General features: G+C 37.8%; 1 protein-coding gene across 1 annotated transcript in view; it reads right to left on the reverse strand.

The window, feature by feature from the left end:
• Positions 1-14,161, reverse strand: part of LOC129392211 (mucin-19) — a 126,138-nt gene that overhangs the window by 71,408 nt on the left and 40,569 nt on the right. The window contains 13 exon segments of the mRNA XM_055085731.1: positions 1,404-1,449; positions 2,461-2,486; positions 3,026-3,061; positions 3,742-3,879; positions 5,516-5,665; positions 6,650-6,806; positions 7,467-7,706; positions 8,297-8,491; positions 8,586-8,690; positions 9,732-9,870; positions 10,181-10,332; positions 10,772-10,872; positions 10,966-11,018. Of these exon segments, the coding sequence (XP_054941706.1) occupies positions 1,404-1,449; positions 2,461-2,486; positions 3,026-3,061; positions 3,742-3,879; positions 5,516-5,665; positions 6,650-6,806; positions 7,467-7,706; positions 8,297-8,491; positions 8,586-8,690; positions 9,732-9,870; positions 10,181-10,332; positions 10,772-10,872; positions 10,966-11,018 (1,538 nt within the window).

Genomic DNA, 14,161 nt, shown 5'->3' on the forward strand with positions numbered 1-14,161 from the left:
CACTATGGAGAACAGTATGGAGGTTCCTTAAAAAACTAAAAATAGAACTACCATATGACCCAGCAATCCCACTACTGGGCATATACCCTGAGAAAACCATAATTCAAAAAGAGTCATGTACCACAATGTTCATTGAAGCTCTATTTACAATAGCCAGGATATGGAAGTAACCTGTGTCCATCAACAGATGAATGTATAAAGAAGATGTGGCACATATATACAATGGAATATTACTCAGCCATAAAAAGAAATGAAATTGAGTTATTTGTAGTGAGGTGGATGGACCTTGAGTCTGTCAAACAGAGTGAAGTATGTCAGAAAGAGAAAAATAAATACCGTACGCTAACACATATATATGGATTCTAAAAAAAAAAAAAAAAAAAAAGCTCATGAAGAACCTAGGGGCAAGATGGGAATAAAGACGCAGACCTACTAGCGAATGAAATTGAGGACATGGGGAGGGGAAAGGGTAAGCTGGGACAAAGTGAGAGAGTGGCATGGACATATATACACTACCAAATGTAAAACTGATAGCTAGTGGGAAGCAGCCGCATAGCACAGCGAGATCAACTCTGTGCTTTGTGACCACCTAGAGGGGTGGGATAGGGAGGGTGGGAGGGAGGGAGATGCAGGAGAGAGGAGATATGGGGATATATGTATATGTATAACTGATTCACTTTGTTATAAAGCAGAAACTAACACAACATTCTAAAGCAATTATACTCCAATAAAGATGTAAAAAAAAAAAAAAAAAAATCTTCCCCGAAAAGTGTAACTGCAAAGGTATAATTCTGAAAAAGGAAGTTTTGGGATTTTTTTAATGCCCTCTTGATTAAGTTGTGGTTGATTATGGCTTGCCTGTGCCTGAGCTACTGGTCACCAGTGTAGTTGCTGTACAAAGGAGGAGACAAATATTTGGAAATGTATGTTAAAATGGTGTTGAAAGACAAGATTACAAAGTATTTATTTAGACATGGGTTAGATATCTCTAAAATTCAAATAAATAATGAAATGTAACTGTTAAATTCATTTACCAGAAGTACTCCTGTACTTCTCTGACCACTGCTTTAATTAAAAATGATTCAGTTAAAGTTAAAATTCCTTGGCATCAGTTGAAAAGAAAATATAAATTATTTTCAAAGAATTTAGCATAGAATTTTCTTCTGTAGCCACTTTCTTCCAAATTAGTAATATGTAGAATGCTCTTTTTAGGACAACATGATCTCTGAATAGGGAAGAGGTTCTTCACCAATATCACAGTTGGGATGTAGACCCTGCTATTTGGCATTTAGGAAATAAATAAATAGAGAATGACAAATTTGAGAAAAGGGCCAAATGCCTGAGTTGCAAATTCACTTTGATGCTTATTTAGAAGCTAAAAAACAAATAAGCATTTTTTTTACCTGCTTCAGCGCTTAGTATGGAGGTAGCTGTTGTAGTAGAAACTGTTTAGGGAAGACAATATTTATGAAAATAAATTACTTAAATAATTTTGCTGGAAAATTTAGTTCAAGAAACCAGTTGCCATAAACTTAATAAAAGTTTCTGAAGTTGTATGCAGAGGTTAATTAACAAAACAATCTTTCATTAAATCAATATGAATAACACTATATACTTACTGTATGCCCGACAAAAATAACTATTTTCTGTTATTACCACTTAACCAAAATCTCAAAGGAACTTTATAAGACAAGGCCAAGACGAACCCTGACATGTGATACCTTAGCTTTAGGAAAGTAACCAATGATAACTAAAATAAATAGCACTTCACTGATGACCACATACTAAATACACTACCAAAACCTAAGGTTTCCAATTTACTATACTATCTCTTAATTGACACCACCTCCAAATATTGATCAACAGGAAATAAATTCTATCCCTGAATCATACAAGACAGGAATGTGTAAGTGTACTGTAGCAACTCTAAGTACACTTGTGTCACCAATGTATTACAAGTTCCAAACCCAAAGTTAAACTGCATTTTGCCCAATACTCTCTTGAATGGACATAACTGAAATACTTGCAACAAATTATAGCTTGCAACAAATACATGAGTTAAGAAAAATAAATTAACTTTTATTTCTGTTTTCAAGTCATCTCCCAGTATAATCATGATTTCAAAATATTTACTTCACAGGAGATCACATTTACTTATTTTTCATTCCACTTGTTCCAATTATCACCTGAAAATGTCAAGCTCTGGATGATTATATTTAACTAATAAGCATACAATACCTATTGTACGTTCTAATCATATTTCTAACTTAATTCACAGGAGTATAATGAAATAATATTTTGACATATTTTCTAGTAACTGTTAATTTTAATTTAAAATGTTATATCAGCATATTTACCAGCATATGTTTTACTGGCACAGATTCATGTGAAACTATAAATGATTATCCATAAAAAGACATCAGAAATACACATTTAAACCATAATGATGATTTTATCTGTAAATGTTGAATTTGTAGGAGCAGTTTCTGAAATAATCATAAATTACTATTATTGACAGGAATGAAAATTGTGAAAAAAATTCTAAAACTCAAGTTGCCTATGAGTTATCTGGCTTTTTTTATTTTACTTCTTGCAATTTCAAATGCAAAAAAGGAGTCGTTTATATATTCTTTGGAAGCTTATTGAAATTTCTTTTTAAGATATATGTTGCACATGAGTAATCCTTCAAGTATTGAATTTTATCTACATAATCCTCACCTTCCACTCCATCCCTTTATTAAACTATTTTAGTTGATGTCTCACTCCCTTAATTCCCAGAACCTACAGACAGGCAGGAGTGTGGCAGGAGAACTGCCCCATCTACCAGTGGTTCGAAGTGCCTTGACAGCATTGGTTTTGAACTGACCCAATATGAACAAATACCCTGAAACGGAATTGTCTCAATCCACTGAGGAGCAGTCTAAAGCATTAAGTACTTACGCCTCTGCTGTTGATGGTCTAAAAAGATACCAAATCCTTTACCTCATCTTTCCTAAATTGATTAGACTAAAACATAGTGACTCACCACTGCACTCCAACTCTCCTGCGATGCAATAGCAGAAAGTTAAATTATAAACAAAAAAGAAACAATCAAAATAAAAAATAAGAATGGGGTTGAAATTTTTAGCTCCTAATTACATACATCTCCCAAATTTAAAATAACAAATTGTCTAACAGTGAAAATCAAAACAGAACCAAATAAGAGAACAGTAAATAACTGTTTCCCCAAGAGCATGCTGTGGATTCAAACTGTTTTTTTGTTTTTTTGTATTTTTCATGTACTGTTTCCTAATCTTTTCACTGAGGAGTTCTTGGGGCTTAAAGGAATGTTTGGAGTCAAGCTGTAAAGTTAGTTCTTAGATTTTAAGTTTCAAACATGACTTTTTTTGATGGCCGTGCCGCTCTAGTACAGACCTCCCCTCTTTACTTCCATGTCACTGTCTGAAAGCCTATAAACATGATTTTACATTTATGGAATGAAAACTTTCTTTTTACCCAAAAGTACATAGTGACATTTTCTGTTCTGTCTTCTGCACTAAGTATAAGATTTAACAAACCATTTATTGATATGTGGATTTACTGAAAACACAAAATAACCAACATAAGTGATATAAAACTGAACCTAAAGCTAACCTTCCCATTTAGAAATAACAGTTAAAAAATATATTCACTGATTTTTTCTTAATTGTTTTCTAAATAAAAATGGAAGAAACAGAAATACTAGACAGAGAATTTACCATATTCTCCCACAGTTATCTTGGATCACTCCACCAGCAGGTATGATGTCATTATAGAAGCAGCTGCACTCAGACAAACTGACGCATTTCATGGTGTTCTCATCCAGGAAGGGAGCACTGTCCGGGCACTTAGCATAACAGCCTGTGTGTAAAAATGACCCGCAGTTCATCTCTATTTGCTGAAAATGCATTCTACCTTTGTAAACTTACTTCAATGGTTCCATGAACCGAAGTAGATAACAGCAAAACAACAGCATACTCTTAGTGAAAAATATATAAAACTGAAACAGGGCTTCCCTGGTGGCGCAGCGGTTGCGCGTCCGCCTGCCGATGCAGGGGAACCGGGTTCGGGCCCCGGTCTGGGAGGATCCCACATGCCGCGGAGCGGCTGGGCCCGTGAGCCATGGCCGCTGAGCCTGCGCGTCCGGAGCCTGTCCTCCGCAACGGGAGAGGCCACAGCAGAGGGAGGCCCGCATACCACAAAAAAAAAAACAAAAAACAAAAACTGAAACAGCCACTATGGAGAACAGTATGGAAGTTCCTTAAAAATACTAAAAATAGAACTACCATATGACCCAGAAATACCACTACTGGGCATATACCCTGAGAAAACAATAATTCAAAAAGAGTCATGTGCTAACACATATATATGGAATCTAAAAAATGGTTCTGAAGAACCTAGGGGCAGGACAGGAACAAAGATGCAGATGTAGAGAATGGACTTGAGGACATGCGGAGGGTGAAGGATAAGCTGGGACAAAGTGAGAGAGTGGCATGGACATATATACACTACCAGTTGTAACATAGATAGTTAGTGGGATGCAGTCGCATAGCACAGGGAGATCAGCTCGGTGCTATGTGACCACCTAGAGGGGTGGGATAGGGAGGATGGGAGGGAGACACAAGAGGGAGGAGATATGGGGGTATATGTATATGTAGAGCTGATTCACTTTGTTATAAAGCAGAAAGTAACACACCATTGTAAAGCAATTATACTCCAATAAAGACGTTAAATAAATAAATAAATAAATATGTTTTGTTAAAAAAAAATTGAACAGGATTCAGACCCTCTTGCAATGAATATAAACCTGAGAACTTAGAAATTTGGGCTGATTTAATTTTTTTCTAAAATGTTTCCTAAAATATTTTAAATGATTTACTACTTTAATGACAGCCACGATGTTGAACATAATGCAAGACTTGGATAAATATGGGTCTTGAAATGTGAATGCCAGTTCTAAATATCTACTTTCACAAGGGTAGACGAAGATAACAGAAATCATAATAAAATGGGCTGAAAATATCCCAAAGCCTGGGATTTAACACAGATGTGACTTTTGGAAAGTTTTTGTATCATCTTGTTTTCTTGCCACTTCTTTCTTTTTCTCTAAGATATGTAATGCTAGGAATAAGGTAATTTTTAACTGTGGGATATAGTTAATTGGCCTCCATTCAAGTGAGACTATATTATATGTTGCATTCTGAAACTACATTCTCAACAAACTACCTTGTCTAATGAAATGTATAAAGATTGACAATGGGATCAGATCGCTATGTTCTCCCTATCTCTCTCTCTCTCTCTCCTGTTAAATAGATAATTTATATCTAGACAAAATGTTTCTAATGTAGAAATATTAATATCATAATAAAGATAAACAACTATTCATTAAATTACAAAATGTAAGATACTGAATTGTCAGTATCTTAAAACATTTTCCAGTTTTAAGATATCAGGATAGTTTGCACTTCTTCATGGAAATTATTAAAATATGTCTTACCTTCTAAAACTGCAGAAAACTTCTGGCCAATTACTCTATCTTTGCATGTTTTTGCAGTCACTGTACCACAAGGTTCATAATGCCAGCTGCATTCCCCAGGTGCATTATAATAATCACAGTAGACAGGTATGATTGAATTATATCAAATTACTTGCATTCATTATATGACAATTTTCAACTTTCAGTTTCCAAAGCATTTTTATAAGAGTTTTTGAATGATACTAACAATAAACAGAACTAAAGTATATCATTCTGTCTTATCAAGTCCCTTTGGCTTTATCTAAATTGCCATATGAGCAAAAACAGCTTACAAAAAAAGGAGGGAAAGCATATAGAACCAAAATAGCACTTTTCTTTGACGTCTCACAATAAGATTGGTTTGAGGTGGAAGAGTAAATATTAATTTTCCCATTTTTTAGCTATTTTAGGTCATAGTCCATATTCATGGTTTTAATGTCTAAGCTTAAAGGAGAAAAATAAATCTCCAGGAAAATTAAGCTTCTTTAGTATGTAAATAACAATTCCCAAATGAGGCAACTAAAGATTTCAATATAATATGTAAAGCTGTACATAATAAACTAAATAAAATGAGGATTCAATTTCAACATTTCTCATTTGGCACATTTTCTCTTATCATACCTTCCTTTGGAAGGAAACGTGTTGGCTAATTTCTACTAAAGGTACCACATTCCACACATAACAAAATTCAGTTTATATTCATTTTACAGTTTATCTTGACTAGAACTCTGTAGAAGTTTTCAAGATGATGTGTGAGGACTTCAACCAAAAGTGATATATGAGGTAAATATTTAAGAATATATAACTATACCAAGATAGGTAAACAGTTCATTGTTCATTTAAGTATGAATAAGAAATATTTTCCATCAATATTCAATTTTCCCCTGTGAACAGAAGAACTTTTGAAACTAAAAAAGTTGAATTTGATGTACTGTGCCAGGTGCTATAATTTTTTAAATAGGTATTTTTTCCAATCATAATCAAACATTAACATGTGTTTAAACCTGTCTATGCACAAGAATATGCATTTTATAGAAAATATGAGGAGAAGAATGGTTGTTTAACAAAACGATTCCGTCTGATTACGTTTTAAAGAACAACAACATATGGACTTACGACAGAGATCTGGTTTTCTCCATGTAACACAGACTCCAACCGCACTGCATGCTTCTGCATACATCACCACAGTTGTGCAGAATCCCAGGTACTTCCCCTTCATGTCACATGCACAAGCTTCTTCAACACATGCATCATAGTACATACTGGGGTCCACCTAGGAAGACCATGTTGCAGCAAAAATAGAAATGAGATTTTCTTTTCTGATAAACAAGGGAAATAAGAAAACAATGAACAGACGGGGGAAACAATATAACCGCACCTGAAAGAGTTAAGCAATCTTGGTTATTCTTTAGCTGTTACTAACAAACACTTGTAGCTAGACTTGTCCTTCACAAAGCTAGTTACTCTCTGACTCCATATGAATTACCCTTTGCACCTGCATTTCTTCTCACCTACACTCCCTTGTAGCACTCTTCATTTCAGAAAGAAGGTCACAGGCAATAACTTCAGGGACACCAGACCCAGCTGCTGAGCCACCGGACACCAGCTTTGGCCATGAATTTGCAGAAAAAAAGACGTGAAAGACCTTAATTACTTTGAGCCTTATCACCTACCCCAGACCATGAGCCCCAGGCTATATAACCTTTCCCTGTTCCCCGGGGAAGGGGGTCACAGTTCTTGAGGCACTAGCCTGCTGTGTTTTCCCCTTTGCCAGGCAAAGATTAAAGCCATTTTTCTCATTGCTCCAAAACTCTGTCTCTGTATTTCTTTTCACCATCAGTGCACAGAAAGCCAAGATTTTTGGCATCAAGCACTGCACCTGAGTACCTGAGAGCAAAACCTGTGCCTGTCATTGCTCTCAGAGCCCCACTACCTTATTGTGGCAGTCTCTGAAGGTGCTGTCCCGGATGATCTCACATTTCCACACAGCCCAAGCTTTACAGTATGGGTTTGAGTCACATGGGAAGGTTTGAGCTACTGTGTCTGAACATTCTTGACTTGTTTTCCAACTATTTCCAAATTCCAGTGCCCCAGCAGCTACTGATGAGTATCTCGTTGTGAAATCATCCTTAAGATTGCCATTGTTATTTCCACAAAGACCACATACTTTGCCCTATATAGATCAGAAAGGGAACTTTAAAAGTGAGTTATGCTAGAGATATATAGAGAGATAGATAGATATGGATAGATAGATATATGATAGAGATATTAAGATTGTGTATATTATAAATCTATTTTAAATTCCAAATTTTGGATAGAAACCAGAATCTGTGGATAAGATTCTGCTCCCATTTAATCCAAGATACCCTATATTGCAGTATTGACCAAGATAAATGCCTTAAGAATTTAAAAATAATTATATTCACCAGCTTCAAATCATACTGGAGTATACTCTTAGGTTCTTAGAATATTTGTTCCAAGGATTACATTAATTCTATCTATACACCAAGCAACCACATATGGCTAAACTAGAATGCTTCAGGTTTATTGCATTTATTTTTCACCAAATTCTATCATCTTTGATTACATTTAATATTTCACATAAGGTTGAATAAATGTGGAGCCTTGTTCTATAACAAAGACTGCCATTCTCCTGCTTTCCACATTTGAATATGTCTCTAATCTTCAGCAGCAAAAATGATTTTGCTTATATTGTTATTTGCTTCTGTTATATTATTATATATATGAATGTGATATACATACATTCCAGCGTGGATCCAATAACACAGAAATTCTTGTATTTTTGTCCCAAATTATGGTTATTCCACTTAAAATTTTCAAAATCAATTACAGGCCAACGGTATGAACAGAGTATGAATTTCCACTGAGTTTACATTCCTTACTTTCTGTAGTTTTGACTGCTGTGACTTTACCATCTTGCAAGACAATATTCTGATCCTATAAATTAAAAGATAGACTTACAAAAACATTAGTTTTATTTGGCAGTGCATAATCTGAGAGAAAAAGAAAATAAAGAGAAACAGTACTGTACCTGAAAAGCAACTATAACTTTTCTTGATCATGTAAGCCCATCTTCACAACATGGGATGCTTTCAGTTAAAATACGGAATGTGCCATTTTCACGACCACAATAATCCTTTAAAAATTAAATGTTAATAATAGTTTATTTATATCAGGGACATGGAACTCAATTACAATATTTGTATCAGACAAACATTTCTTAGACAGTGATACCTTATAATCAATAAATTACCATATGTTTTGTTATGGAATTTCCAAAAGACAATGGTGTAACTGTGTTATGGGTCTGTAGCCTTGGCTGAGTCCAAACTAGTTAACTTGTTTGGACTGAGTCCTTTTCCCATTACCTCTATACAAGTTTAGAATTATACCATAGATGTATATATATTTAAATTGTGTAAGTTTATAGTCTTAGATTTTTTTCTAGGCTCTGCAAATAGCTAGATAAGATGTGGGGGTTTTTTCCTCAGTGATTTATAAGAAATGTGATATTCAATCAAAACTAATGCAAAACAATCCAAATTTCACCCATTATATGTTACTTAGGAAGCAGTTTAGGTGTATGGAACAAGCATGAACTCCAGAATCAGACAGATCTAGGTTGAATATGGCATTTTCTGCTTAGTAGTTCATGTTGCTTAACCTCTCTAATCCTCAATTTCTTCATCTCCATCATAAGAATAATATATAAGCCTTTTATATTGTAAATGATTGAATGTAATAAAATATATAAATTTGCTTGGCAAAAAGCACTCAAAAAATGTAACTGTCATTGCTGATAGTGCTGTTGTTAAAATAATGACACCTAACATTTATTGAGCATGTAGTATGTGCGCCAATATTTTCTCTACTTTGGTTTCAAGTAGGGGCTATTTCCATCCCCACTTTATAGCTAAGGAAACTGAGACACAGCGAGATTAAGGAATGTGCCCAAAGTAAGTCATACATCTGAGAAATGGCAGAGCCAGGAGTGAAATCTAGGTCTACTGCCTCCAGACTCATCTTTACATTATGTTACATTTTACTGCCTTTGAGAAACATATAAGGGGCCATTTTTTTTAAATTTCACATTTTGAGAATAAAATACTACAGAGTTCATCTACAAATAAATAATAAGAAGTAAAGGAAAATTGTGATAAAACACACTTGCAATTACCTCGATAAATGAATACTGGCAGAGACCATCAAAGCTGTAACTTTTTCCATCAAAAGATCTAACATGACCTTCCCCATAGATATGGCATGTGGTTTGACATTCATTTTGTGTACAGTTCCAAGATCCTTTTATGCAACTACTAAAAGAAAGCAATGATACAGTGCGGTAATTATATTACGCCAAGATTCATATACTCATATTGTTTTTGTAAAGAAGCACAAAACAATGTTTCATATTGGTTTAAATTTTGCAGTTTCTTCATTATCTGATGTTCATCATATATAATGCTATGTAAAATTTCTATTTTAAAGATAGCATTTTTTCTAACTACATTTGACCATTATTTTTCAAAATATCCCGAAGTATGACTTCTTTCCCATAAAAATCAGAGCAGATTGTACACTTTCTAATATCCAAAACAAATAAAGTAGTAATCTTTTATTATGCACCATTTGTTGCAGCCAACCGAGGTGACACTTCCTTGGTCATACTCTAGTCCACCAAAAGAACATGGGCAGTCATCAGGGAAGACATAGTTCCCTTTAGAATTTCGAACCATTCCTACAGGACAGTAGCATCCACGCTTGCAAGGCAAGTTGTCCTACAGGAATAAATATAAAATATACACCATGAGGCACTAATCTAAATACATCACATTATCAGTTTTAATTGACAATACAGAAATATACCAAGTATACATTTAGAGTCAACATCTGACAAATCAAAATGACACACAGGGCTTCCCTGGTGGCGCAGTGGTTGAGAGTCCGCCTGCCAATACAGGGGATGCGGGTTTGTGCCCCAGTCCGGGAAGATCCCACATGCCGCGGAGCGGCTAGGCGCGTGAGCCATGGCCGCGGAGCCTGCGCGTCCGGAGCCCACAACAGTGAGAGGCCCGCGTACCACAAAAAAAAAAAAAAAAAAAAAAAGACATACAAAAAATAATATGACCTTCTAATTACTTTTCGTTGATGTTTTAATTTCCTTCTTCACTGAAACAAAAGTTTTAAAAAACTAAACTCTAATGCCATGTTACTTACCTCCAAACTAGGTATGTTCCGAGTGCTACAGGTACTGTCAACTCTTCTCTGTGCCTTAGGATTCCTACAGTCAACATATTCAGCCGCTCTGGAACAATTCTCTGTGGCACAAGGGAAGCTGTTAATCAAGGGCCCCTTGATCTGCTTATTTTAACCAAAGTAGATATCTTAAGCATCATGATTTCAAAACTTACGTAGCATTAAATCAATGGGAGTCTGGCAAAGAAGAATTCCATCTCGACATATGCTGGAAATAAAAGAAAATGATACTTTTTTTTTTTTTTGGCTGTGCCGTGCAGCATGAGGAATCTTAGTTTCCCAACCAGGGATCGAACCCGTGCCCCCTTCATTGAGAGAACAGAGTCTTAACCACTGGACTGCCAGGGAAGTCCTGGAAATGATACATTTAAATAAAATTCCAATGACAGCTTCTTAATACACTGTTACAGCAACTTTAACCTCTCATTCATAAACCACCTGTTTTATCACAAATAATAAGACCAATGAGACACAGTCCCCCAGAGATGCATAAAATGTACCAAATTATAAGATATAATCCTGTATGTATTATAGAAATGTACAAACAAGGTTCTAATGGACATACATCTTTTCATGGAAAAGATGGCTTGATCTTGATGGATGAGTAAGATTCAACAGATATTGCTGATAAGATGTAAAATGTGACAAAGGAAAGAACAAGGTATGTTCCAATGACTTGTTTGATAGAAGGCAGGATACATTACAGGGAGAAGTACTAGAAGTAAGTTATGGCCAGATTTCAGATGGTCTCAAATGCCATGCAAGTTTGTTTCTATTCTTTAGGCAACTGTCACCATAACAAAAGTGTTTGAGCAGCTAAGTGACACAATCAGAATAGTGCTTTAGATTTGATATTCTAGTGGTAGTACAAGAAACATGAGACAGAGACAGAGACAGGGCAAAGAACAGCCAAGTTAGTTCTCACAGTAGTGCCAATAAGAGGTCTTAGAGGTCTGAAACGGGATAATGATGAAGGCAACCATAATTTGGGGGTGCTGGCCTAAGTTTTATTTAAAAAGTAATCTACGGATTCCCCAACATCTACAGGGAAAGTATCATACCAAACCCCAACCAAATGTTTTACATATTTGATGAAAAAGAGTTGATACACATGCTTTCCTTTAAAATGACCAAGAAAAATTATTCATTGCTAGTGATATCTTTATGGAACTAAAGAAAAGAGAAAAGAAAAGAAAAAAAAAAAAGAAAAGAGAGAAGGTGCATCCACAGTTTTTTTGGAATAGCTGCTTCAATTTTGCAGTTATGTTTTTAAGAATTGCTATTTATGTGTATCGAATTCTGCCCAGACTGCAGAAATCACAACCTTCTTATCCATTACAAAAAGTTACAATTCTTCAGCACCTCCTACTGCCCAGGAACAAAGTTCAAACTCTTGAGTATGGCCTGGTCACTGCCTTCTTTTCCAGCGTAATCCTGTGCAACAACAACCTGCATGTGCAATACTTTTTCAAACATTTCCTACATCAGTTCATTCTGTTTACTCCACTAGAAGTCACTCTTCACAAACCAATTTTGTCAGGAAGATTCATCCCTTAGGAAAACTGAAAAATGCTGGTCTCCTCTGAGAAGTTTTTTTATCTCTTGCAGTAGCAACTGGACCTTTTTGGTACCATATGATAGTATACAAACCTCCTTGCAATATCTGAGTCCAAGACAATGCTCACTCATCTTTGTAACTCCAGGGCTCAGCACAAAGCATGGCACACAGTAGATATTTATTGAATAACTCTTTGTTGAATGACAAATGCTGAGAGACAACTAAGAAACATTGAATATAAAATCATTTTGCATTGTCTGTATGTAGTAGCTGCTAGAATATTTTTTCTACTGTCATTTAACCAAACAAGAGTGGGATAAATTAGCGATGGCCATTACAGTGTAGTGAACACTCCAGGTAAAAAAGTAATATCAGGGCTTCCCTGGTGGCGCAATGGTTGAGAGTCCGCCTGCCGATGCAGGGGACACGGGTTCATGCCCCTGTCCGGGAAGATCCCACATGCCGCGAAGCGGCTGGACCCGTGAGCCATGGCCGCTGAGCCTGCGTGACCAGAGCCTGTGCTCCGCAACGGGAGAGGCCACACAGTGAGAGGCCCGCGTAACGCAAAAAAAAAAAAAAAAAGAAAAATTAAAAAAAGGTAATATCAAACTTTAATAAGAAATACAGGGGGGAGGAGAGAAGATGGCGGAAGAGTAAAACGCGGAGATCACCTTCTTCCTCACAGATACATCAGAAATACATCTACACGTGGAACTGCTCCTATAGAACACCCACCGAACGCTGGCAGAAGACCTCAGACCTCCCAAAAGGCAAGAAACTCCCCACGTACTTGGGTAGGGCAAAAGAAAAAAGGAAAAACAGAGACAAATAATAGGGACGGGACCTGCACCAGTGGGAGGGAGCCGTGAAGGAGGAAAGGTTCCCACACACTAGAAGCCCCTTCGCGGGTGGAGACTGCGGGTGGCGGTGGCGGGAGCTCCGGAGCCGCGGAGGAGAGCGCAGCAACAGGGTGCGGAGGGCAAAGCGGGGAGATTCCCGCACAGAGGATCGGTGCCGACCAGCACTCACCAGAGCGAGAGGCTTGTCTGCTCACCCACTGGGGCAGGCGGGGGCTGGGAGCTGAGCCTCGGGCTTCAGTCGGATCCCAGGGAAAAGTCTGGAGTTGGCAGAGTGAAAACAGCCTGAAGGGGTTAGTGCACCACGGCTAGCCGGGAGGGAGTCTGGAGCTGCCGAAGAGGCAAGAGACCTTTTCTTCCTTCTTTGCTTCCTGGTGCGCGAGGAGAGGGGTTTAAGCGCGCCGCTTAAAGGAGCGCCAGAAACGGGCGCGGAGCTACCGAAGAGACAAGAGACTTTTTCTTGCCTCTTTGTCTCCTGGTGCGAGAGGAGAGGGGATTAAGCGAACCGCGTGAAGGAGCTCCAGAAACGGGCGCGAGCCGCGGCTGTCGGCGAGGACAGCAGAGACGGGTGTGGGACGCTAGGGTTGCTGCTGCCGCCACCAAGAGGCCTGTGTGCAAGCACAGGTCACTCTCCACATAGCCCCTCCCGGGAGCTCGTGTAGCCCACCACTGCCGGGGTCCCAGGATCCAGGGACAGCTTCCCCGGGAGAACGCGCGGTGCGCCTCGGGCCGGTGCAGCGTCACGCCAGCCTCTGCCCCCGCAGGCTCGCCCCGGATCCGTGCCCCTACCCCCGGCCTGTGCCAGAGCCCCCGAATCAGCTGCTCCTTTAACCCCGTCCTGTCTGAGCGAAGGGCAGACGCCCTCGGACGACCTACACGCAGAGGCGGGGCCAAGCAAGTCCAAAGCTGAACCCCAGGAGCTGTGCGAACAAAGAG

The sequence above is a fragment of the Physeter macrocephalus genome, chromosome 6, assembly GCF_002837175.3.
Source record: "Physeter macrocephalus isolate SW-GA chromosome 6, ASM283717v5, whole genome shotgun sequence".
Lineage (NCBI taxonomy): Eukaryota > Metazoa > Chordata > Mammalia > Artiodactyla > Physeteridae > Physeter > Physeter macrocephalus.